We start from the raw sequence: 26,983 nt of genomic DNA on the forward strand, positions 1-26,983 counted from the left end.
GATATATATTTTTAAAGCAGTCTAGGCAAGAACAGTTTCTTGCCCAAATAGCTATTTTTGTCAAGAAGAAGATAAACTCTATACCAAGTGTCATTGATGTCCATCTTCTTTTTTGAAGTAAATCAGTGTTGTCAGGAGTAGACATGTCTCATTGTCTAGAAAGTTTAAATTTTTAAAACATTTTAAGTGTCATATTTTGTAGGTCTTTGAAGTGTTTGAAGATCACCTATCTATCTGAAATATATTTATGCATACCTAGAAAACTTAACTAACATGTTACAAGTTTGACTGTCATAGAAGACTAGTTAATCTGTATTTTAATTATCTTTTATAATCTAAATGAGTTACATAAACATAATTCCTCAGAGTAGAAATAAATATATATATAGTATAACGAAATTAAGTTTAAACTTGTATCAATAAACTAAAATTTATAGTAATGTAAAACATTTTAAACAAGTTGATTTTTAAAAAGAGATTTAATAATTTATCTTTTTATTTTATCATTATCTATACTATCCCTTTTGTATCCTACGCTGCATGCGGAGCACTGAACAGGGTCTTCAGAGCCAACACTACTGAACACAAGCCCTGGCTGTGACATCACAGCAGGCCCAAGAGGAAGAGATTCATCTAGGGCTAAGCTGAAGCCTCAGCCACAGCGCGGGACTGTTTCCCCTGCTCTTCAAACTGAAACCTCTGTGCTGGCTCCACCCCTCTAGTTTCTCTGCTCAGGGTTTGCAGAGCTGCAGCGGAGCGGTGGTACAGCCAGCTTCCTGGAGGACTGGGTGAGGACTCGTCGGTCCTGCAGGAGAAGGTGAGCTGGGCGGGATGGAGGACACAGAGCATGTGGGATGGGGGCTGGGGGTGATGGTGCACCCCAGGCATTCAGTGCATGAAGTGGGGAGGTCCTGAAAAGATACTCAGACTGCTTAGGATCAGGTCCATCATCTCATGGCTAACAAGAAAGACTTGCTTGATGGGTGGCATTAGATGCTGTTGCCTGAAAACCCACTACTTTTCCTTAAAATGTCACTGCTGTCCCTGGGGCAGATCTTAGAACTAGGAGGCAGGTCACCAGTTGTAAACGTGCCCTAACTCGCTTCAACTCCCCGTATCAAATCTCAGTGCACCAATGACTGCCAGAGGGACATCAAGGTGGGCAAGACTGATTCCTATTTCTGACTCCAAGTCGAGGCCCACCTTGTGCTTCTCAGGAAAGAGGTCATGACCCTAAAAGTGTGGGGGCTGGAGTGGAGGGTGTGAGCTCTAGGAATAGGGCACGCTGTGCTGAAGGCCCAGGGTGTCTGTGATTCTGGCTGAGCTTGCGAGCTGCTGTGTTTGAAGTCCGGGTCTTCTTTCACGGTGCTAGCAAGTCTAACCAAGGGCCATGCACACGCTGGGCCAATGCTGGGCCACTGAGCAATGGCTTCTGCCCTTTCTCAATTTTCTTCGTACAAATGGCCTTGCACAACAAATGCCTTGACCTTGAGTGAGGGTCACACTCAGCACTGTAAGCGACCTTTACAGAACTTGCCCTGTGGCGTCCTGGAACCATCCTGATGGGTTGGTTGCATTGTCTCTTTTCACAGTGGAGAGAACTGCATCTCACGGGGCTTAGGAATTCTCAAGAGTGGACTAGGTCCTGACCTATCTCTGCAGTATTCTGAAACACTCTCTATGTCCACTTCTTAGCTGCAGGTTCTCTGGGTCTTCCTAGAACCACTTTAGAAAGTTTTGAGATGAGTGTTTCTGTCTCCCAACCTTAGCTTGTCAGTATGAAAAAAAAAAAAAAGAAAAAAGAAAACCACTGAGAGATGGGTGGTCCTCACCGGGCATCCCTAGGGTAGTCTTATCTAGAGCTCCACTTCCTAGAGGGAGGGCTGTTCTCTCCCTTCTTGTTCCTGGTGGCACATTGATATGATCTCCACTGGCATTTAGAATCATGGCCTGAGGATGAGCCAGGAAGAGATTGCTTAGGGCCTGGTTATGAGGGGGTTTGGTGGAGTCAGAGGGTCTTGGCCTTCAGTCCCTGCACTGGATAGTGTGAGTATAGGGACCTGGGGCAGGTGTTTGGGTATGCTGGATCTGCAGTTTTCTTACCTATAAAATTAGGAAGGGAATTGATCCTCTATCCTTGAGCCTTTATGAGGACAAAATACTCCCATGAAATGTGCACATGTGTGGAAGCAGTACATAGTGAGTTGTACTTATATGCATATACAAACCATAACTCTTTACTAGAGAAAATACTACACATTTACAGAGGAGGTGAGGTGGTCATTCCCCACCTCCTGGTCCTGGGCAAATTGTTCCTGTGACATCCCATGGGATACAGCACATCCTCTGCGAACATATGAGTTACTCCACTAGTCTCCTAATTATGGCAAATGGGCTCATGCTTTGCTTTGCCTTTTATAACTATTACTCCCACGAGTGAGGGTCTGCACACTTTTCTTTATATTGTTCTCAGTGTGTCTCAGATTAGATGTTGTGGTTTCCAGGGTAAATACTTCAGTGATGACCTTTCACAGACCTGTGTGGCTCAGCTTTCCCATCTGCTGTCAGAGAGTTTCTGCTTTCCCCACATCTGTGTTAGTGGAATGTGCTGCTGCATGTTCAGACTTCTGCTAAATGAATATCTGGATAAGAATATCCAGGACTTACCACTTGTCTAGGGATCTTTCATTGAATGGTAGGACTCAGGCACCAAGATCAGAGCCCCTGATGAACCTGTTTTTACTTCTCTCATTTAGCAGGCAGAGTCAGGAAAAACACCTAGGTATCTCACCATCCTCTCACTTTACCTCTCTCCACTCTTTGTATGTGTATGTGTGTTTCATTTTTGAGAATTTCATATTTGAGTACTGTATTTATATAATTTCTAGTGCTCAGAATTGACTCTAAACCTTTGCACTTTCTTTATGATGTCATTATATTTGCAAATTGTTTAGGCATTTGTTCAGCGCTACTATTCATATGCTGATCCATATAACTGCAAGTAGCAGATTACTGGATAGAATGTTTTATCTGCAGTTTTCCTACAGATAGTGAAAATGTCTATTTCTTGTTCCCTCTATTTGAGGGAACAAGTCCCTAGGGAAAGTGAGGTGGGAACATCTGGGTTTTAGTAGAAAAGATTTTCCCCACTAATAACTTGCTAGCTTGGGCCCTCAAAGAATAAGAGGGAGACAAAGACAGAAGGACAAACATATGGGAAGCTTCCTCGGTCCACATGTTCTGCAGAGTTCTTATGTGAACCCTGACTGGTGGGTTACCATAGTAACTTTCTCTTCTTGAGCCCTGGTACTTCGCAGTAACTCCACTTTGTCATAATGTACCATGTTTATGAATTCCACTGGAGTCTATCTTGCTAATATTTTGTTAGGATTTGGCATTGATAATTGTATGTGAGATTTACTTGCATTTCTTCAGTCATTGTCAACTTTGGCCTATGAATTTCATTTGCCTCCTAGAAAGCACATGAAAGCCCTCTTTCCTTCGCTGGGTTCTGGGGAATAGACTAGCGTTGGAATTCTCCAGTCACCCAGGGTTTAATGGAATAAAATTGTTCCGAGAAGCTATGAGGAGCTGTGCATTTTGATAAGGAACTTAAGACGTGATTTGTGATGTCTCTCATGGTTCCCTGGACTATCTCACTGCCTGTATCCATTTGGTTCAAAACTGAAAGGGGATATTTATGGAGTTACATCTGTGATTTAAAATCCAGACATTAGCTTTCCTGTTTTCTCTTTAGAGTGGGATGATCACCTACAGTTCTGAGCCAGTCGCCCTCCAAGCACGTTGTGTTGCTAGACCCCACAGTGTGTCTGCTCTTGCCCCTGATTATGAGAACCTTTGCAGAATGGAAAGGTAGAAAGATTGGAAGGGCCAGTGTGCTTTTCAGTTTATCTAAACTACTTTCTTCCCTTTGACATGTACTCAAGGTGCCTAGAGTCCAGAGCTTCCTGAAGAAATCATGGCTGAGCCCAGTGACAACTCTCTGAGGATTGTTCTGGTAGGAAAAACAGGAAGTGGAAAAAGTGCCACAGCAAACACTATCCTGGGGCAAAAGCTATTTGCTTCTAGAATTGCACCCCATGCTGTCACTCAGACCTGTCAGAAAGAATCCCGCAAGTGGAAGGAGAGAGACCTCCTGGTTGTTGACACCCCAGGGCTCTTTGACACCAAGGTAAAACTGGAAACCACCTGCACTGAAATCAGCCGCTGTGTCCTGTACTCCTGCCCCGGGCCTCACGCCATCATCCTGGTACTGCGGCTGGGCCGCCACACAGAGGAAGAGCAAGAAACTGTTATTCGGATCAAGGCAATTTTTGGGGAGGCAGCCATGAAGTACATGATTGTCTTGTTCACCCGCAAAGACGAGCTGGAGGATCAGCTCCTAAATGACTTCATAGCAGACTCAGATGCAAACCTAAAAAGCATCATCAGGGAGTGTGAGGGCCGCTGCCTGGCCATCAACAACAAGGCAGAGGAGGCTGAGAGGGAAGCCCAGGTGCAGGAGCTGGTGCAGCTGGTGGAGGCCATGGTGCAGAGCAATGGCGGAGTCTACTTCTCCGAAGCCATCTACAAGGACGCGGAGCAAAGGCTGAAGAGAGAAGTGGAGATCTTGAGGAAACTTTACACTGTTCAAAAGGAGAATGAAATCAGAATAGTTGAGGAAGAGTGTGCCCTCGGGAAATACAGTGCTCAGAAAAAAGAGGAAATAATACAAATAATCAGGGAAAAATATGACAAGAAGATAAGACACGAGGCAGAGAATAACATACTCAGCCAGATTGTCGAAGGAGTTAAGAAAATTCTCTTGAAAATATGGCAGGTTTTTAAGTAGTCTATGTATTTTTTTCATTCACTCTGAGCATTTCTCTGTCCATCTCACTCCCTACCGTTCTCCCTGCTGGCCCTTTCCTACCGCCGCCAACAAACTCAAGAGATAGTAGAACCAGGAATTCGCTGACCCAGCGTCAAGACTCAATGTTGCACACTCCACACTCGGCTCCCTCTGCTAGCCTGCCCTGCCTTGCCCACTCTGATGGACTGAAATGTCTCTGTAACCAGGAGCCAAAATAAACATTGCTCGCTTAAGTTGCTTCTGTGAGATGCTTGTCACACTAGAAGGAAACACAAAATATAGCCCTTTATCAGTTTGTAATTCTGATTTTATTGACAAGGCATTCATCTATAGTGTTAGGACTTTACAGAGGCCTCTGTTCTGGATTTCAGAGTCACATTCTTTACCACTAGCACCCTCACACACCAATGTCTCCTCTAGGAATCCTCTCCATGCTTCCTTTTGTACCTCTTTGGAATCACACACGCAGGGTTGGTTAATCCTAACTCTACAGAGCCTCTGTCACCCACAGGAAGTGACTGACTGACACACAGAGCACAGCTTTGGGCTGGGACACAAGACTAGGAAGAGAGGAGAAAGCATCTCCTCACACTTGCTGTGAGGAACTGCCCAAGAGCACATGCCTGAGGGTCGATGCTCGAATGAATACCGTATCCCACTTGACTATAACCTGTTGTGAATTCAGGTTTTTGGTCTCCCAGATGGGGTGGCTCAGTTTTGTCCAGAATTTTCTTTCCGTAGTTGCCCTGTTTCTGTGTCCTTTGTGAAGATAGATTAGGATATGAAAACATGGCCATCAGTAATGTTTAACTGGTGATCAGAAACAAGAATAGAATCACACACATTCCAAAGAAACAATCATCTCCCAAGCACCCAGCCAGCAGGAGTGGCTCAGAATCTGACTAGCAGACTCCTCCCAAACTCCACCTGATGGGTGATGCGGCTATGAATACCTGCAACCCAGCTGAGGGATCTTCTAGCCCATGCCTATATTGAGTCCAGAGTCTTGCAATAACGGAGGACAGACCACTAAAGTCTATTAAACCAGAAGCAAACTTTATTCCAGAAAAATAAAAAATAAAACACTGTGGGGGCACAAAAGCTTATCAGCTAGCTGAGACCACAGTCAATGTTGGAATTCTGAGGCTGTGGCAATCAAGGTGGGTACTGGCCTCCTTTCATAGTATCAGGCATGGGATGCACGCTAGGAGTCACGTAAAAGCAACTATTAAAAGTTGACTTTGGTCCAGGCAGTTGTTGGCTATAAGGGGCAAGGGGGCTAAAAGTTAACCCCTGGCTGTTGGCGGAGGAGCTGGCCGTAAAGCAGAGAGCCACTGTTAGCAGTTAACCTTTAGAGCTCATGACTGTCAGTTTTTATCTCTTAAGCTTATAATTTTTTTTAATTTTGATATTTCTGAACCCTTTACCTGACACCCATTTCCTTCCCTCCTAAACTTGGCTCTCTTTATACAATTGATGAGATTAAGATATTCCCAGTGCCAACTCAGGATCAGTTGTTGCCCTAAGACTGATGTCTTTGTGGTCTCTGGCTTCTTCTAGCTAATTCCTGAGCCCCCCTGATGGCCCATGAGCCTGAGAAACCATCACCAGGGCAGGTAGAGCATGATTCCAGAAGCTATCCATGAACATGTGGTTAGCAGAGGCCAATAGACGATACACAAAAAATGATCAAGTAAATAATGTTAATTATGCACTCTTTAAGCAAATAGACCACTGTTTCTCAGAACAATTGCTCTGTGATGAGCAATTTTCTTAGGAGGAGTGAGTTTCACCTTAGTATGGTAATAATGTCTCTGTCGGCTTGTCTACCTGTGTGTGTGTGTGTGTGTGTGTGTGTGTCTGTATTACACAAATATGTTACATGTCTAATATATGTAAAGTCAATTAAGGTTTTGAGGATAAACTCCTGCATACCTTTTCCACATCTGTTGACAATTGTAACAACCCTGTGGCTCCTGGGAAGCCCAACCAATTCCCATAGACGCCATTTCTTTGCATTCTCAGTGGGTCAGCCACTGTCCTAATGAAATGCACAGATGGGGTCCCCAGACACCCGATCTTCCTCCCTCCAGCTCACGGAGAAGCTTGCCCTGGAAGAACCTCTCAGAGAGGTCCTGACCATTTCTCAAGGCCTCTGAACATGCTCCTTCCTCAGCAACCTCTCCTTCAGCCTTCTCCATTTGTATCACACAATTCCATATAGATCTTACAGAATGCTTGACTTGATTTTTTTTTGCATTGCTAATGAGGTCTTGCATGGCACTTGTCATCAATTGGTCTGATTACTATTGTGGTAGTGGGGGTGGACCCTAGGCCTCCAGCATCACTGGATTTGCATAATCACAGAGCTACATCCCTAGCTCTTGTTTTGTTTTGTTTTGGGCACAGGGTCTCACAAAGTTGTCCAGGCTGACCTGCAAAGACATAATCCTGATTATAGGCATACATCACCATACCAGGCAGAAGTTTCATTTTAGAATAATTGGAGTCCTTTATCTTTAACATTTGTTTTTGGTATTTTTGAAAGTTTGTGTGTAGGTGTGTGTCTGCATGTGGTTGTGTGAAGGTGAGTGAGAGGCCAGAGGCTTTGCACGCCCTTGGGCTGGAGCTCCGGACAGTTGTGGGCTGCCTGACATGGGTGCTGGGAACTGAACTCTGTTCCTCTGGAAGAGCGACAAGTGCTCGTAGCCACCGAACCATCTCTCCAGCCCCACATTCTCTTATATTAAAAGTGTCTCTAAAGCTATAAACTGCAGCGCCCAGGTCAAGGCAACACAGTCCCAAGTGTTAGAACTTTAACAATTGCTTGTGTTTCCATTTCGTGTGAAACTGAGTCCCAGTAAGTAGAGACTGGTCCCCACATCCCACACCTCCTCACTGTTTCCCAGGGCTGATGCAGCCTCTGTGTGCTGGTATCTACAATGACTTGTTATGGACATTTAAAATTTGAAAAATCATTTTCAATGTTTTTGTGGCTTCAAAATATACACTAAACCTAGAAAAGAGGGCTAGTGGTTTACACTTTGAGAACCATGCTACCCAGTTTCTCAATTGCAGGGCAAGACTGAAAGAACATTCCACAGCTATAGAGTTCTGCTTGCTCCTGGGGAGGAAAAACGTGCCCCGGTTACTCTGTTCTGAGCGAGACTCTGTGGGTTTAACAGGAAACATCTCTTATGTCACTCTGGTCCAGTACTCAGGAGAGCCTGAAGTGTCTGAAGGAGGCTCTGTAAAAGAGATTAAAACACCTCAATGGGACCCGTCCAGTCTACCCTTTTGACTCATCCCAAGCCTTGAATGGGCAGACTGTCTAAGGAATCCCACATAAGGGGAGAGCTGTCAGCCCCATTCTAATTCTGCCCTGTGGGGTTACCATGCTGTTATTAAGAGAGGTGGAGGTGGAAAAACAGGAAATGGCCCAGGTGAGGAGAGCATGTGTGGTACTGCTACACACACAGTCAAAATGACAGCAGACCATTTTGTTTTCATAATTTGAGACCTTTCTGAGAAACAGAGGTCACAGACTCCCAGAGACACGTAGAGACATGAACAAACCTACGTTCTGCATAATGAAGTGGGAGCAATGTTCTGTGAGTGGAGCCAACATGTATCAAGAAAGATAGGAAGTTACAAAAGACAGGGAGATCTGAAAGTAGAGTGCTGTGTTGACCTCGTGTGCAGACGTGGGGTGAACATGACTGATTCTCCTCTGCCTTCTTCCTGCTCACACTCTCCCTAGAGACTTGGCTTACTTCATGATAGTGGGGACCAGGTAGAAGCTGGAGGCTGTGCAAGGAGATAGTACAGTGTATGATGAGGTAAGAGAGGGACTTGGAGAAGAACTGGTCACTTGTCTCACAGTGTGACCTGCCCCCTGAGATCTTAATATTTTGTGCCAATAAGGGGGTGCTGATCCCAGTTTTAATCACTCACCAGTGTCTCCAGTGCAACAAGGCTGTGAGGAACCTTGGCAGCCAAAGTTTCAGACTCCTGCTTTCTGACAGAACTCTTTACCCTAGCCTCACAGAACCTTCCCCACTCAGTATCTCTGGTCTCTAACAGGGATTGCTAGTCCTGAGAAGTAGCACTGTAGAGTTTGAACCATGTTCAACTAGTGCTCTGGAGGCTGGGTCAGTGTTGATGGGCCAGCAAGCTGGGCCATGTCACGGACGAGAGTGGCTTGCTTGCTTGAGCGTGTCTAGAAATTGAGAGTCTTAGGTGTCAGAGGAGGAAGGGACTTGACTTGATCTGCTGTAGTCCTCCCTTCAGGAAGCTAGGCTCCGAGGATTAATAACACGTTGCCTAAGAGCACAAAGTGCAGGTCACAGCTGCGCCCCTGGTCCCCGGCCATTGGTTCTACTCTTCCGGGTTCGGAGGACAGGCACAATACTGAGGTGCTTCCCGGAAAGGCCAGTGCTGAGGGGCTCCCTGAGGAAAACTGGTGTCATTTCGAGCATATAGAGCCTTTCCCATTCTGAAATGGCTCCAAGATGTTCCCTATTCCCCTGGTGTGAAGCACTTGGTTTCTTTTTCATGGTTGTGGTCTCGTTAGCAATTTTCCCTCTGCCCTCTTGATAGGACTTTCTTTAAATGTGCTTCTTTTCCAGCTTAATCAGCTTTTCAGAAATTCCACTGTTCTCTTTGCTCTTTGTTCTCACAGCAAATTGAGTTGAAGGTGGTCAACAGTGCCCATGCCACTGCCTAGATGCTGTGCAGCCTAGAGATGTCGTCCAGCAGATGAACTTTCATCAGCTTTAAATGTGGTCTGCCACAAAGTCTCAAGGCAGCGACATAATGAATTCAGATTCTTTGCCAAGGTATAATAAAGATGTCATCTAGTCCAGTTCCCAGTAGAGAGCTTATTTACATCTGAAACTTCATGAACATAACCTTCATAGTCCATATTTCTATTAAGATTCTGGAATATTCTATTAAGATTCTGAGCTCCCATCAGAACTATTCATGAAGCTCTGCTTCCATAATTTCTAGGTACCAGATTCTCCAAAATTTTCAAATTCCTCCCACACACCAGTTATCCAGCTTCACTGCACCTCAGTTATAATCACAGTAATGACCCACTTTCTGGTTCCAATTTTCCGATAGCTTCTTGTGCTTTAGAAAATACCCAAGACAATCAGTCTGGAACTCATAACACTAGTGAGGCTGGTCTCAAACTCACAACCTGATTATCTCCTCCCAAGTGCTGTCATTTCAGGCACACACCACCATGCCTAACTAGAAAAATAAACACACAATGGAGAAAGTTTCTGAGGCATACTCCGTGTTCGATTGGTCCAGGTACTTTGGACCTGTTGTACCACCATAGACTTTGGTGGAAATGTGTGGTGAAGAAGACCTCTCTATCTCATAGAAGCAAGAAAATAAAGGGAGAAACAGGAAGGGCCATAGGGCACCAACAGCCGCTTTAAAGACACGTCTTCAATGACTGGTGCTGTGAATCACGACATGGGCGTGTAGGTACACACGGCTCCATGAAAATAGACTCAGAGGCACCTTAAGAATGTATTTAGCCTTTGGCAGCTGCAGAGGGGATCTAGCCTTGAAGGACTGAAGCACTTTCCCTTCGCCTAGGGCATGTTTATTTACTCTCTATTATAGTTCAGCCAGTTAATTTCTGTACCTTCAACACAACCTAAAAAGAGCTCCCAGAGACCAAATGCCAAGTGCAAATTACTTGATGTATCAGGTACCATGGTCTTCTGGGTTTCCTGAACCAAGTTTTTCATAGGCCTTTGATCCTTGGGGGACTCTGGGATCCTTGACTCTCAGACAAGATTCACATAGGTCGATAAGAGAAACAAAAGGTAAGAGAAAGGAAAGGTGTGGTTAAACAAAGGAAGGATTTGGGCTAGGTGCTATTCCCTGAAACCAGGCCAGGAGCTCAGCAGGAATGCACCATAAATGACAACTCCTTCACTGGGCTTTATCTCCTAATGGTCCCATCACCTCCTTTAAAGCCTTAGATGGGAGATAAAGCAGTCACCATGTGGGTCTTTGGAGACCATTGTCCACTCTATAGCACAGCCTAGATGTCACATATAAGCAGCAAACCTAGAAAGTTAAGATATCTTAGAAATAAACTCTCCACTTCTAATTATATAATTATAAATATTAGCCCAGGACCTGTTCTATTGGATATGACGGTGAGCCAGTGTCAGTAGTCTGCATGAGGGCAGCACCCCGGGACAGCAGTTGTGAATTTGAAGTTTCTGCTCCAGCAGCATCTTGGGAACCAGATCTTCCGGGCTCTGGAACAGGCCCTCAGGTGATGCAGACAGGTGAAAGGAAGAGTTAAGAGGGTGAATCTGGTAAGGAGAGTGAGCTCTGCTATCTCTTCATTTGTTTCTGTTTTCTTGACATTTCTAATGATATTAATGGCATGATATTTACATGTACACACATAGTGTGTACCGACCAAATCCTGCCTCCCTCTCCCAACACTTCGCAACCTCTGTAGTCACCGGTTTATATTCAGGCTGATTTTTAAAAAATTTCCATGTGTGGTGTTTATCTTTCTGTATTTCCTCCATTTTGCTGCAAATGACAGGATTTCCTTTATGGTTGAATGAAATGAACATATATATATATATATATATATATATATATATATATATATATATATAATGAATTATATATCACCTCCTTTTTATCCACCCATTTGTTGAGCTCCTACATTGATTCAGTCTCCCATCTGTTGTGAATACCGCTCCAATAAACAGGGGTGTGTGTGCAAGTATCTCTTTCCTATTCTTACATCATTTCCTTTGGACCTGCAGCCTCATGCGGACTCTCTGTATTATGTGCTACATGTTTTTCCAGTGTGTTGGAGAGCCTCCCTGTTTTCCATAGTGGCTGTACTAAGTAACAGTCCCCAGTCAGTGTGTAAGTACCCCTCCTGCCTCACCAGCATTTATTGTTGTTTGTTGTTTTATTATGTCCATTCCGATTTAGATGGGCTGGCATTTTGTTGTTTTGGTTTGCATTTCCTTCAAGGTGACTACACTGAGAATTTTTCGTATATGTGTTGGCTCTTTCTTTGTCGTTTGAGAAGCACCTATTTGGTCCATTTTTTTTGTTCGGATTTTACGTGTTCTCTGTGGTTAAGGCTTCCAGTTCCTTACATGATGCAGATATTAAAGCAATTGTGTTCTCCTGCTTGGTGTGGTGTCTCTTCATTCTGTTTTTTTTTTTCTATGATGTAATCTCACTTTGGGGTCATATACAAAGCATTTACCCTCAATATCAATCTCTTGAAGTATTTTCTACATATTTTTTTCTAGTAGTTTCAGAGTTTCAGGTCTTATATCTAGACCTTTCACCCATTTTGAGGTTTTCTTTTTAAATCTGGGTTACAGATAAGGGCAAAGTTCCAATCTTATGTGTGTAAATATCCATTTTTGGGGGTGCTATTGGTTGAAGAGAGTGTTGTGGAATATTATTTTAAGATGTGACACATTTGTTTATGTTGTGGGATATTTGTTTAATGATTCAAATATTGCATTCTTTTACGTTGCATTTGTTTAACTCTGTGAAGCTGTGTTTCTGTGCCTGTCTAAAACACCTGATTGGTCTAATAAAGAGCTGAACAGCCAATAGCAAGGTAGGAGAAAGGATAGGTGGGGGCTGGCAGGCAGAGAGATAAATAGGAGGAGAAACCTGGGAAGAGAAGATCTAGGAGCAAGAGAAAGAGGAGGACATCAGGGGCCAGCCACCCAGGGGCCAGCTACCCAGCTACACAACCAGCCACGGTGTAAGAAGTATGGAAAGGTATACAGAAATGGAGAAAGATAAAAGCCCAGAGGCAAAAGATAGATGGAATAATTTAAGAAAAGCTGTCTAGAGATAAGCCAAGCTAAGGCTAGGCATTTATAAGTAAGAATAAGACTCCATGTGTATTTATTTGGGAGCTGGGTGATGGGCTCCCCCAAAGAGCAAAGAGCCAAAAGAACAAAGAGTTAAAAAAACAAAACAACAACAACAAAACCAAAAACAAAACAAAAACCAGGCCTTCCTTTCTCCAGTGAATATTCCTGTCACTTCCATCAAGAATCAGGGTGAAATACATGTATTTTTTTCTGGACCCTCAGTTGTGTTCTGCTGGTTTATGTGTCTGTTTTTATGTCAGCACTATACTTGTGTGTTCCCATGGCTATGTTACACTCACAACATGGCTTGGTCCATGTGGAGGTCTTTTGTGCTTCCATATGAATTTTTGGATTGCTTTTTCTTGTTATCTGAAGAATATCACTGGAATTTTGATGAGGATTATGTTGTCTCTGTCAAGTGATTTGGGTAATATGGACATTTAAGCTATATTTTCTCCAATTCATGAACTTGGCCAGTCTTTCCATTTGTGTGTGCATGCACACACATGTGTACAGCTGTGTCTCTGGGTGTATCTATGTACATGTGTCTTTCTCAATTTATTTCATTAGTGTTTTATAATTTTCTTTGCAGAGGCCATTCACTTCCTAAGTTAAATTTATTTCCATGTGTCTTTGTAGCTATCATGGATGAAATGGCTTTTATTTTAGAGTATGCTATTTGAGCCTTGCATCTAAAATAAGTATTCAAACCCAGTCTCCTAGTGTTAGGTGTGCAGAGCTCACCTCATTCACATGGTGCTGTGCATCCAAGAGTAACAAATAGGCCATGGGTCATAACAGCAGAACTGCCAGCAAACACCCACCATGTAGGGACCTGAGTCCTTGAAGTGTTTATCATATTCAGCTGCTTTGAGCTTTATCCCAGCCTCTACCTGAGCTTTTTGCTTTGTCTGGTCATTGTCCTCATGGAAAACTTTGCTCATAAACTTGAGACCAGTGGGTGTATGTTTTGTCAGAGGAGGATGTGCGACCCTCTGCTCACACAGGGAAGGACGGTCCTCTGCCGTCCACGAGGACTCCGTAGCACCATCTCACAGTTTTCTTCACACATCGAACCCAAAGCAATGATCTTTCACACGTGGTCAACCACCTAACCGTATCGTTCATCTCACAAGATAGCTGAACTCAGCACAGATAAGAGGTCGAAACAGGAGGGGCTTTCACAGCACATTTGGAGAGGAAATGGTGGTTGTTGCGGAGCTTCTGAGGAGCAGGTGAGACACCCGGGAGCGTTCTCAGAGGTCTCAGTTAAGGTCTCTGCTCCCTTTGACCACAACCACCTGTCTACAAGCACTAAGGAGGTGGGTGAGGAAGCCAAGAAGTGGGCGAGGGTCCCAGTTAGAGAACCAGAACCCAGCTCCTGTGAAGCACAGTGAGGGAGAGGGATGCGACAAACCCTGAGGAGATTTTTCATTTTCTGTAAGAAAACTGTCAGGCCCCATCTGCCCGAACCCAGCTCCACGTCCTGACTTCCATCTGTAGATCTCTAGCCCTTTGGTTCCCTTGACAACCTGAGGGCATCTCGTTGCCACTGACCTCGGGTTGTGCTGCCGTTTCTTCCTAGAAACACATCCAGTCCCTTCCCAACTCACTTTCAACACTTCAGCTTCATTAAAAACCATCTCATCTCTTCTTAGAAGTGTTTACAGACTGCTGCCACCATCAGTGGGCCCCCTGTCACTCCCAGAGCACCCCAGAATTCTTCTCTATAACACTCGCCAGGGTGGGAGCACAGTCAGAAAAGTACCGCAGTTGAGATGTCTGGAGGTGAGATGGAACCTATGCTTTCCTGAACCAGGTTCAGATACAACTAAGGTGAGGAACCAAAGAGAGAGGAACTGGGGACTGGAGAGGTGGCTCAGCCGCTAAAAGCACTTGATGCTCTTGCGAAGGACCTGGGTTCAATTCCCAGCACCCACATGGCGATCACAACCATTTATAACTCAGATTTTGGGGATCCCAAGCCCTTTTCTGGCCTCCCTGGGTACTGTATGCATGTGGAGCACAGACATACAGGTAGGCAAAACACCATACATATAACAGTGATAAACTGAATTTTTTTTAAAAAAAAATAGAGAATCTTTCTATATACCAGAAGTGGACAAGATCACTTATTAATATCAATGCCCAAAACTAAATATGCTGACAACCAACAGAATCTGGCAGTGTCTTAAATGACTGAGACATGTCCTATGGAGGCAAACAAGATTCAATATTTGAAAATATTTCCATATAACTTAAAGTGTTCCAGAGTTGCGAAGCAGTGACCACTTCCTTCGCTACCAAATGGTAATTAATAAAGTTAAAACTCTGACAAATGGGTACCTTCCTACCTGTAGCTAAGTTTTTCATTCCAACCACAGTCACCATCCTGGTTAATAAGAAACACTGACATCATGCCATGGACACCAGGAAGAAGATACAGGACCTACTGTCACAGCCACTACTAACATTCTTCTAGACATTAGCTATAATAAGACAACAGTGGAAGGATCTAGAAGTTTGGTTTCTAAATTCAAGAGGACAAGGCAAGCTGTCTGTCATTTGAGCTAAAAAGAAAGTGTACCTCTACAAAGTAACATCAAAATAACCAACAGCAGAACTGAGAAATGGTCAGAAAATGCGTAAGATAATATCAATAGACATTGTTCTTAGTATATTAAAAATGATTCAACTATTTCCACACTGAGCAATTTGTATGAAAATCACAATGAAAAATTCACCTATTATATTGGTAAAGTGAGCAAAGATTTGAGAAAAACTAACATTAATAAGATGCTAGTGAAATGAATTTTGTGAGTTTTTATTGTAAGCAGTAATATTTATCAAACTTGTAAGTGCACATATCAATTATTAACTGGTTCTCCTTGAAGAAGTCAATTTAGGCAACTGAGTCACTTGTTCCTCCGTTAAGAGTCACTCTAAAATCTGAGGACATACAATACTTTTATTACATTCATGGTTTCAGAAGTTCTGGCAAAGCCCAGAGGGTCCAACTGAGTTCTGCTGGGGCTCAGAAAGAGTGGTCCAAATGACCACAGAGAGCAGGGACAGTTAAACAAGGGGACGTGTTTGCGCCTCTGGCCGTCACCTGTTCCTAGGTTCTCCGATGTGCACTAGTGAAGATAGTGAGGAGTGGGATCTTTCACACCTTCCCAAGGTGGAGCATTCCTGCCCTGATGAGTTTGCTTCCCAAGACCACCAGAGCACTGTAAAGTCAGAGGAGTCTGAAGGTGGCGTTGGTCAGCTCTGTTCGTTATTGGGCTAACAACAGGGTAGAAGGCAGATTCTGTGGGAGACCCTGAGTTCACAGAGGCACCAAGATTCCATTTTAACAGCCCACTGCAGCATCCCAGCAGCTCCACCACGTGCACTCACTGAAGTAACGGCTCTGAATATGCCCGAATGGAACTTTAAGAAGCATCGCTTTGCATGTGCCTTTAAGGACTTGTCTGCGAGCCCTGCAGACAGAGGCTTTGACCCACTCACAGCTCCCTCCCACTGAACCTTCTCCATTCCCATCACACTGTAGTTCACACTAAAGGCCCCCTTGTTCTGAATAGAGCACATCCAATATAAAGCTATATAGCAAAACTCCAGATTGAGAAGACCTACATGGTAATCTTAAGGAAGGAAGCCATCATTGCATTCCCCAGCCTCTGCAAAGCCCTAACAATTCCATCCAAACGTCTCGAAATAACTCTCAAGTAACTCTAACAATATATGATGGGTTTCTATAAAGTATACGGAAATTAAATGCCAATCTAACAGTTTACCACTTCTCTCCATTGCATGAGCGAGCACTAAATTTATAAGTTTGCCTGCAGTGGGCGAGGGCTTGAATGCCTTCATCTTTTCTAATACACCTCTGCAAACATCCAGTAAATAGAGTCAATACAAGAGTGGGTTCATATGAAGAATGACGTCACATTAATTCACAAATAAAGGCACATGCATACCAGTACCCATGGAGGTCAGAAGAGGGCAGAGGGCAGGAGAGGTTGGAGGTCAGAAGAGGGCAGAGAGCAGGAGATGGTGGAGGTCAGAAGAGGGCAGAGGTCAGGGGAGGGTGGAGGTCAGAAGAGGGCAGAGGGCAGGGGAGGGTGGAGGTCAGAAGAGGGCAGAGGGCAGGGGAGGGTGGAGGTCAGAAGAGGTCAGAGGGCAGGGGAGGGTGGAGGTCAGAAGAGGTCAGAGGGCAGGGGAGGGTGGAGGTCAGAAGAGGGCAGAGGTCAGGGAATGGTGGAAGTCAGAAGAGGGCAGAGGTCAGGAGAGGGTGGAGGTCAGAAGAGGGCAGAGGTCAGGGGAGGGTAGAGGTCAGAAGAGGATTGGATCCCCGGAACTGGAGTTATGAATAGTCAGTCATGAATGGCCATGAGCCATCATTAGGGCGCTGGGAATTGAACCTGCACCTCTGCAAGAATAGCATGTGCTCTTAATTGATGAGCCATCTCTCCAGCCCCTAATTCACAAATAAAAAGGACCACTTCATATGTATTTATCTACTCCTTAGCATCATTTAAAAGAGGTTTGGGGTGAGAAGAAGGAGATGCTGTCTGTGGAGCCTGAGGATGACATGTTGGAGCAGGACATTGCGCTGTCCCTGCCCAAGCTTTTTCCATGAACTGATCCAAAGAAGTGGCCACTGTCTTTACATCATGACCCTTGACCCTCAAGAAAAGGACAGTGGCTTACAACGGACACCACAGACAGGAAACTCACAAGCAACACATCTGTGTGCTTCCTGTGCTGGAGCACCTGCCTCTCAGTACTGGCTCCGTGTTCTCACAATTGCCTCTGGGGGTGTGTGGCTTTGCACCTGTCTCTTCTGTGAAACTTTGACAGTCTGCAGCAAGCAGACTCTGCAGAAAGAAGCGGGGAGATGTATTCATTCTGCTTCCTTCTGCCCTGCCCACAGGGAACAGAAACGCCTTCACTGGGAGTGCACAGGCAGCCTGGCTTCTGTGGAGTTTCCTCTGAAAGAACGGGTGTGGGAAAAAGAGATTGCAAGCGATTTATAGCAAATGATCTAATTATGAGAATTTGGATATTTTGGGAGTATATTCAGAACAATTAAATTAAACTCGTAATCATTCCAAAGTATGACGAGTCCAAAACTTCCCCCAAAGGACAGCAGGCTACTTAAGCTTACAAGAGAGCACTGTAAAACTTACCAGTGACATGCCTTTCCACCACAGCTTGGGATTTTTAAAATACTAAATCCATCTGTTCTTTTTGCTTTGCAATTTTTATCACATCTTTACTTGTGCCTCGTCCCTCACCACATACAGTATTCTGCCTCATCTTGTTAAAAAAAAATGCCTTAGCCAAGCCTGGTGATGCGGGCCGGTAATACCAGTTACCTGGGGAGGCTGAGGCAGGAGGATGGCAAGCTGAAGGGATGCCTCAACTACAGAGCAAATTCAAGGCTAGCTTGGGCAACTTAGTGAGACATTGTCTTATAGTGAGAGGTAAAAAGATGGCCAGAGATACAGCTCACTGCTACAGCACCTGCCTAGCGTGCATGTGCTGGGCCCAGGGTTCAATCCCCAGCACTGAAAAGAAAAAGGGGGAAGAAAATAAATATGATAACTTCTGCTCAAATGGTAACCACAGGCCACGTGAGGGCAATATTTAATCTCATGAACTAAAATGTGCAGAGTAGCCTCTCCCCATCACTCCAGCCACACTGCAAAACCTCATAGCCTCATGAACCCTGGGAACATCGGCGTCACTGCAGAATGCTTGGTTAAGCAGAAATTCTTCACAAACAAGGACTGTGCAAGAAACCACAAGACAGTTGTCAATAATGTCTTCATATGTCTGTGGTCTGAATCATTTCCCAGAATTGCTCTAAACTGCAAGAATAAAATGTATCGTGAATTCAGTAGTTCACAGAAGGCCTGCTCTTTGGCTTTAGCCGTGGTCTGTTTCTTCTTCCTCACTTCTGTCTTGAATTGGTCCACTTCTACAGTCACACGGCTAGATGGTGGAGAACACAGGGAAAATGTTCCTTCTAAGCTGAGTATTACAAGGGCAAGAGTGGAGAGGTGGGTCAGGAAGAAGCTTCCTTGAGGGGGTTCCCAGCCTCTCTAGTGAGGACTGAACCTAGGGTCGCACACGTGTTAGGTAAGTATTAGGCCACTGAGGTATTTCCCCGACCCCTTTTTAGTTTTTATTTTGAGACAGGGACTTACTAAGCTGCCTAGGCTGGTCTTAAACTCTTGATACTTCCTGCCTCAATCTCCCTAGACTTGGACATGTCTGTGCTTGTTAGGTACATCTTTAAAGCTGTGCTGAGACAGAGGCTGAAAGCATGGAGCAAGAGAAATTATATCAGCATGCCCAGCGTGTAGGGACAGCTCAGAGACGGCCTTTCCCTCCTCCAGCTGACCACTGGCAGTCCACACTGGCTATCACCCTTGCCCAGAGGCTGGCATCCGCAGAAGAGAGATGCCTCTAGGTGAGGCGTTTTCTCCAGGGGAAATTTACATCCAATACCTGGCTGATAGAATTATAGAGTCCAGTCTCCTCTTGTTCAATCTCAAGGTCTGTGCAAACTGTAGAGTGCCTTCCTGAAGTCACCATTTGTCGTGACTGAGTCTCAGTCTAACTTGTCTTTGGCCAATCCTGTGCTTTGCTTCTTTCTTCCGTAGATCTCAAGATGAGTCCCTAGCAGCTCCTTTCATCATCATTCTGTCTCCACATCAGTAGTCCACAAGCCTTGGAACTGATCTTTACACACACAAGCACACACAAGCACATGAGTGCACACACACATACACACACACAAGCTCATGAAAGCACACACATGCACACAAATATGCATGCACATATGCATAAATACACACATAGGTATAACATAGTTTACAATATTAATAGATCAAAAGAAAACATACAATTACCCCAATCACCATTAAAAGACCTTTTAAAATAACTTATATTTTGATAAAAATAATCTTCATTTAGTGAAATAGGAATGAACAAAGTGTGTATGCACTGATTTAAAAATTAATTACTAATAAGCAATATCAGTCTTAGTGATATTAGGTATTCTATTCTTTTAAAGTTTTCTTTTGTTACTTCAGTACTGTGTATATAACCCAGGACCTTGTGCACTCAGGTAAATGTTCTATCAATGAGTTACACACCCCTAACCTTTGATATTTTGTTTTGAGATGGGGATCTTTATTTTCCCTTTGTTTTTTGTTTGTTTGTTTGTTTGTTTGTTTGTTTTTGAGACAGGGGTTTTTTCTTTTGTAACAGCTCTAGCTGTACTTTGTAGAACAGGCTGGCCTCAAACTCACAGAGATCCACCTTCCTCTGCCCCTCAAGTACTGGGATTAAAGGCATGCCCGGAGAGATGGGGTCTTCTTAAGTACCCTAGAATGGCCTTAAATTTGTCATCCTCTGTCTCAGCATGAAGACTAATTTATAGTAAGAGAAACTCTTAAAGAACAAAAGAGAACTGAAGATTAGCAGGAACCAATTCTAGGATAGAGTGAGACCTCAGGTCCCAGATCTTCCTTCCATTCCTTAGCTATGGCAGCATGTTTGATGCTGCTGACCCTGCTGGACACAGGCACCCCTTGGTCACAGTGATGGATTCCATAGAGGAAATGCCAAGACCACAACTGCATGGAAAATGGTTCTTTTTTTTTTAAGACAATTTTTTCATTCATTTTACACACCAATCAAAGATCTCCCTCTTCCCTCCTCCCACCCACCCCCAGCCTCCCACTCCCAACCCACCTCCCACTCCCCCCCACAAGAAGGCAAGGCCTCCTATGAGGAGGCACATCCAGTAGAGGTAAGTCCAAGCCCCTCCCCCTGCCTCAAGGCTGCACAAGGTGTCCCACTATAGGTAGTGGGCTCCAAAAAGCCTGCTCATGCACCAGGGATGGATTCAGATCCTACCGCCAGGGTGCTCCCCCCCAAAAAAAACCAGATCAAGCTACACAATTGTCTTGCCATGCAGAGGGCCTAGTCCAGTCCCATGCAGGCTCCACAGCCATTGATCCAACTTTCATGAGTTCCCTCTGGTTTGGTTTGGTCGTCTCTGTAGGTTTCCCCATTATGATCTTGATGCACTTTCTCATAGAATCCCTCTTCTCTCTCTTTGACTGGACTCCTGGAGCTCTGCCTGGTGTTTGGCTGTGGATCTCTGCATCTGCTTCCATCAGTCACTAGAGAAAAGTTCTGTGGTGACAGTTAGGGTATTCACTGATCTGATCACTGGGATAAGCCAGTCCAACACAATAAAGACAATTTACAGCAAGCCAACAACCAACATCAAATTAAATGGAGAGAAACTCAAAGCAATTCCACTAAAATCAGGAACAAGACAAGGCTGTCCACTCTCCCCATATTTATTCAATATAGTACTTGAAGTAAGACAGCAAAAGAGATCAAGGGGATACAAACTGGGAAAATGTTTCTGTCTCTTTAAGCCATCATCATCCGGCCTTTCTCTCAGTTTCCTGATCTCTGAGACCCAGGCAGCTCAGTGACTTCCTCTCCGCTCAGCCCTCGGCACAGAGACTTCTGCACTCACAGCTGAAGGGAAGGCAGGAGGCTGGGGCTTCTCTGGGCCACTTCAGAGTCTATCACCAAGAAAGGTGAGCCTGAGCCTGTGAGCTGGGGTGGAGAGGGGGCTGGGCTGCGAGACCCAAGTATCTGCTGCCTACCCACCGCATTTTACAAAGCACCACGCAGGTACACACCAGACATGCAGCACAGACAAGAGCAAACTTCCAGATGCTTGAGAGATGGTCTGGGTTTCACCTTGAGCAAAGTTGGAGGAAGTCTTAGGAGTACACACATTCTTGAGGAGCAGACTTGTTTCTTCCTACACTTCTTTCATCCGGTAAGAGAAATCTGTTCCAGACTCCCTTCCAGGAACAAAGCGCAGGTTAGAAGACACCGTTTCTCAAACTGCACATGCAGCGAAGGCCAGAGATCCTTCTGGGTCCCTACAAACCATTCTTTTGAGGCCAGTCTCTATGTGCCCAGTCTGCGCCCCTCTGAAGTCTCTTATCCTCACTACCTGTAGGAGGGGGCTGTAACGGACCTCAGAGAGTGGAACTTGGTCATCAAGCCCTGTCCCCACCTAGCATTTAAACCTTTGCTTCCTAATTCAAGTTTGTCCCACTCCAACTGCAGGGACCTTGGTTTCTTTATGTCTACAATGAAGAGCTTATGAAATAGCTCGTTTTCAAACCTGGATGTGGATTAACTTCATGAGAAATGTGCCACTTGTACCAGAACCGCTGGGATGGGTCCAAGAAATGTGATGTTGAGGGGAACACCTAAATATTTTTGAGAAACATCAAGCCTGGAGGCAAGGAACCAGATGACTCTTGAGTTCTCTTAAGCACATAGAATCATTCATGCTTTATATTTCCAGATAATAAAAACCATCTGCCACCCAAGATCTTACCCAGTGTTTATTTTTCTCTTCAAAACCATTGAAAATAACATCTGCTTTCACTATGAACTCTGGGAGTCCTGGTGGCCTCCCTGGAGACCCCTGGTGTCCAGCACACACTTCGTTTTTTTTCTCCAGGACAAGGTCTTCAAGCTCCTGCAGAAGTCTTGATTCTTGCCCTCAGTCTTATGGTTGTTTCTTCGTTTCTGCATCGTTTATGGGAATTTGTCGATTTCTGCACCCAGAACAGTGACACAGAACCACACAGTGCATTCTACTAAAGACTTTGGGAGAGAGAGGGAGTGTGTTAACCCAACCTGTCCCAAAGCCCCTCAGGCTGTTGAGTTAACATTTTCCATTTCTCAGTGTGTGGTGTCCAGAGGAGGGAGTGTGGGAGGAAACACATCACCCACAATGGACGCAAAGAGATTCTGAAATGATGGAGAAATGCAGAGAAATGCTCAGAAAGAACGTGGGAGCAAAGCTCTCACCAGAGAAAAGCCAGAGAGGGCTGGAGAGGCTGAATCTGGTGTCTGTGCAGCCACGGGCGGAGGCCTGTTAGCTGGAATGAGACTGGCGCAGCAGACTGAGGGGACACGTGCTTTTGTGCTTAGAGACTCCTGGGATCAGGCACATGGGACCAGAGAGCGCTTGACTCTATCGAATAGCGTTGCAGTCAGAGCATCTTTGGTGGAAGGGAAGCTGCTTAAATAGAAGGGCTCAGAAACGGGTAGGATAACTTGTGGAGTTGGTCCTCTCCATCTGCCTTTACAGGGGTCAGGAAAGCAAGCTCAGGTTGTCCAGCCAGCACTGCGGCCATCTTTCTGGGCTCCCCAGAAGCTGTTCTTCAAAATCCAGATGCTATCTCTAAGAAGAAATAGCAGATTTTACTATGGTGGACAAAAGGCACCCACCATATCTCTAGACACCCACCTGTCCCCAAAGCACACACCTGCATGTTCAATTCCTTGTAGACGGAAGCCTTACTTTGTCTCCCTGAAGTCTCCTGTTCCCTGGACTCTGCCTGACGTTGTGTTTGGGTGTTGTTGCCTGTTTGCAGGAATGAGCACATGGATGAGGAAATCGGAACTGAGAGTCCTCTGAGACGCGTGGGGGGAGGAAGATGGCAAGAGACGAGGAAAGCACCTATGGTAAGAGCCCTTCTCTCTAGGTGTCCTGGCTGGTGTGGGAGCTCAGGGTAAGAAGTGGGTGGAGCTTCCTCAGGTCTGGAAGCCCCTGGATGAAAAAGCAGGGCCTGGGTCCTGCATTTGGCTGTGTCTCTGTCCTGCTGAGAGAAGCTCAGAGCTTTGACCAGCCTGTCACTGGTTCCTAAGCATGAAGGAGGATCCTAAACCTACTGGTCTCCACAAAGATGACACAGAGGATGGGAAATCCAGCAGTGGAGTGAGCCTCACTCACCAAGTCTCCAGAACAGGGACTAAGTGGGTATTTAGTATTTGGGGGATCAGGGAGATGGCTGTGGGTAAAGGCACAAGCAGCCAAACCTGATGAGCTGATTTCAGCTCCTGAGTCCACATGATGGGAGGAGGGAACTGCCTCCTGAAACTTGACCTTTAGCCTCCAGAGGACATGGCGGTATGACTTCCTCATAAATAAAATGTAATAAAATATTATCTAAAAGGGGGGCATTCTCTTTAGGGAGCCAGCTTCAGACAAGAGAGGAGGATGAGGGATGAGGGTGAGCTCTCTTCTCTCACTCTCTAACAACCCAGTTGAAAGCCCCACATTATCTCTGCTTTTGCAGAAGAGTTATGTCCTAGACTGAGCACTCCCTGCCCTTACACAAGGAGCACTTGGTGGGCTGCGATTCAACCCGTGTCTGGACTGAGGGCTCCCCTGTGCTCAATGGCCAGCATCTGGGGGGAACATGAGGGTCAGATCAGCATCAGGTCGGCCTGTGTGTGCAGGACCAGAGACCCTGGTGGACCCAGAGTTATGATGAGCACTTTCTGAAATGCAGCAGGAGCATCCGCAGGTGCACAGAGAATCCAAATGCAGAGAGGAAAGATGGGAGGGGCCTGAGCTCTGAGAGCCCAAAGCAGATGGGAGCACCAAGCTTCCTAGGGGAGCAGGCACTGTGGGTCCTTCCCTTTTGTGTGAAGGCTAGACCACAGGTGAGTCCCAGGGAAAAGCCATGACTCTGACTCAATGCTGCCATATCTGGTCCTCAGGCTCAGAGGAGGATTCTCGGGCCCCACGGGTGCCCCTACTGAGGCTCATCCTGGTAGGCAGGACCGGGACCGGCAAGAGTGCCACAGGTAACAGCATCCTGGCCAGGGTACTTCCTTTCCAAGCTGGGGGCTGTGCCTGTCACCAAAGCCTGCTCCTGGGCCAGCAGGAAGTGGGCCAAATGGCACGTGGAGGTGGTGGACACCCCAGATATCTTCAGCTCTGAGGTCTCTCAGATCGACCCCGCGTGCATGGAGACAGCCCGCTGCTTCCTACTGTCGTCGCCTGGGCCGCATGTGCTGCTGCTGGTCACCCAGCTGGGTCGCTTCACCGCTCAGGACAGCCAGGCGCTGGCCGGGTGAAGAGGGTGTTTGGGGAGAAGGTGATGGCGCGGACCATTGTGGTGTTCACACGCAAGGAGGACCTGGCTGGAGAGCCTCTGCAGGATTACGTGCGCTTCACAAACAACCGTGCGCTGCGGGAGCTGGTCTCCGAATGCGGGGGCCGCGTGTGTGCCCTGAACAACCGCGCCACCGGCCAGGAGCGCGAGGAACAAGCTGAACAGCTGCTGGGCCTGGTCGCGGGCTGGTGAGGGAGCACGGGGCGCGTACTACACCAACGAAGTGTACGATCTGGTGAGGACCCTGCGGGGCGCTGACCCCCAGGACCAACTCACCAAGGTGGCAGAGATGGTGGCAGCACGGATGCGGAGGCCCCTGCCCACCAGGCTGCTAACTGGGCTGTGGAAATGGATGATACCCCACTGGCCAAGCAGGAGACGGGGCATGATTATCTTCCTGGGTGTGGCCATCCTGATCTGCGTACTGTACCACAGAATGATGCACCAGGCCATCGGGGACCAGGATAGCAGATAACACTGGTCTTAGAAGATGTTATATCTAGGAAGAATATCTTATAAAAATTGATTTTTACTTCGAACTCTGCTCGGAGTTCACAGTACGGGGAACACGACAACAGCTTTGCAAAGGGTCGGAGGTGATGAGCCTCAACTTTAACTGTGTGCATTCAGAGTTTTAAAAATAAATTTGTCTAACTAAAGTTTCCTTTAGACATTTACATCGTCTCTGTGGGTCATTCTTCCCTTGAAATAGTGAATACACCTGGTAGCTTGTAAATGGGGACAAAATCACAGCACAAAAAGAACGAGCGTTTTCTTTTCTTTTTTATATTTATTCTTTGATAATTCCATAGAATATATTTTGGTCATATTCTCTCACTTTCCCCAAGTAAGTCCTCCCAAATCCTCCCTACCTCCATCCCCTCTGAACTTGATGTTTTTTAATGCCTTAACAACAACATGAAGTTGGATTTGTTGGCCAAGTACTCCTGAGCATGAGGCCTGCCCTGGGATGTGATTGACATGTCCAGTGTCATCTCCTTGAAGAAAATCGATTTTCCTTCTCCCAGGTGTTGTAACTCGTGAATAGCTTCTGGGCTGGAGTGGAGGTTTTTGTCTGGCTTGCCCTTGCTCAGGGGTTGTGCATGCCGTCGCAGCCTGTGTGAGCTCCTCTGTGCACCGCCCTGTTGTGTCTGGTAAACTGTTCTCTTGCAGTCACCCACCACCTCTGGCTCTTACAGTCCTCCTGCCCTCCCTTCCACAGAGATCTCTAGTGACATAAGCTGGCCAGAGATTTCCTTCCTTGTTCAAACCAAAGCAAAGGGCCTGGAATTTTGCTTCCTTAAGTAACAGGAACAATGAGAGAAGAGTCGTGAACTCTGAGGTTTCTGAGAGTCTGGCCCTGTCTGAAGAGCTACAGCCTGTCAGGATGGATCATGGCCCGATGATTTCCTCACCCCTACCCACCCAGCACTGTCACTGTCTACTGGGTTGAAACTGCTTGAAAATGTAAAAGCCAAGGGGTGAATAAAACTCAAAACAAGAAAAAATTCTCTCCAACAAGAGCAGAGCCACCCCTCAGAATTCTTTCTCTTTCCCTTTTCTTTCTTTCTTAACAAAGAAACAAACAAACAAACAACAACAACCCCCCCCCCCGGAACCTTTGTCCTTCCTCCCCCGATTTACTTTGAAATGTAGATCTTTTAAAAATCTCTCTTAGGTTGAAGCCTGGCTGCACAGCTCTTTCCTCCTATTGCAGAACTTCTTCTCGTCCTAAGGATGTGAGAAACTTACTTCCCTCTGGATAAAGACAAAACATAAAACCAGATACAGCTGAATCCCGCTGGAGAGCAGACACAGCTGGTCATTACGGAATTCAGGATAAAGGACGATGACACCCATACAGGGTGCCACCACATCCTCTTGAGGAAGAGCTATGGCTTCTTGTTAGCCTGTCTGACTCAGTGGCCTAGGCTGTCTTCTAACTCAAGGCAATGCTCCTGCTTCAACCCCCTGACAAACAAGCCACCATGCTTAACTTGAGTTATATCTTCTCAAATGCTGCAGAAGGCTGTACCTAACTGGTCTCCTCTCTCTCTCTCTCTCTCTCTCTCTCTCTCTCTCTCTCTCTCTCTCCAGTCTCTTAGTGTGTCACCTCCCCAGACCCCTTGAAATCCTAGTGCTCATAATCTAAAGTCAAGCACACTTGC

The 26,983-nt window shown here is 45.7% G+C and overlaps 2 protein-coding genes and 1 pseudogene across 2 annotated transcripts in view; all 3 read left to right on the plus strand.

The window, feature by feature from the left end:
* Positions 1-732: 732 nt before the first annotated feature.
* Positions 733-5,106, plus strand: LOC114700099 (GTPase IMAP family member 7-like). The gene is made up of 2 exons (XM_028879592.2): positions 733-817; positions 3,948-5,106. Exon 2 carries the CDS (start codon positions 3,980-3,982, stop codon positions 4,850-4,852), a length of 873 nt encoding a protein of 290 aa, XP_028735425.1. The 5' UTR covers positions 733-817; positions 3,948-3,979; the 3' UTR covers positions 4,853-5,106.
* The window catches only part of LOC114700098 (GTPase IMAP family member 7-like), a 70,160-nt gene continuing 43,924 nt past the window's right edge, over positions 748-26,983 (plus strand). Inside the window, exon 1 of the mRNA XM_028879591.2 lies at positions 748-817. The gene's annotated coding sequence lies outside the window, so the exon portion shown is untranslated. The remainder of the gene's footprint in view (positions 818-26,983) is intronic.
* Positions 21,262-25,492, plus strand: LOC114700137 (annotated as a pseudogene).

Source organism: Peromyscus leucopus, chromosome 3 (assembly GCF_004664715.2).
Source record: "Peromyscus leucopus breed LL Stock chromosome 3, UCI_PerLeu_2.1, whole genome shotgun sequence".
In the NCBI taxonomy this organism is placed as follows: Eukaryota; Metazoa; Chordata; class Mammalia; order Rodentia; family Cricetidae; genus Peromyscus; species Peromyscus leucopus.

Coding starts and splice junctions, on each gene's coding strand:
- LOC114700099 (XM_028879592.2), top strand. CDS start 3,980: ATGGCTGAGCCCAGTGACAACTCTCTGAGGATTGTTCTGGTAGGAAAA.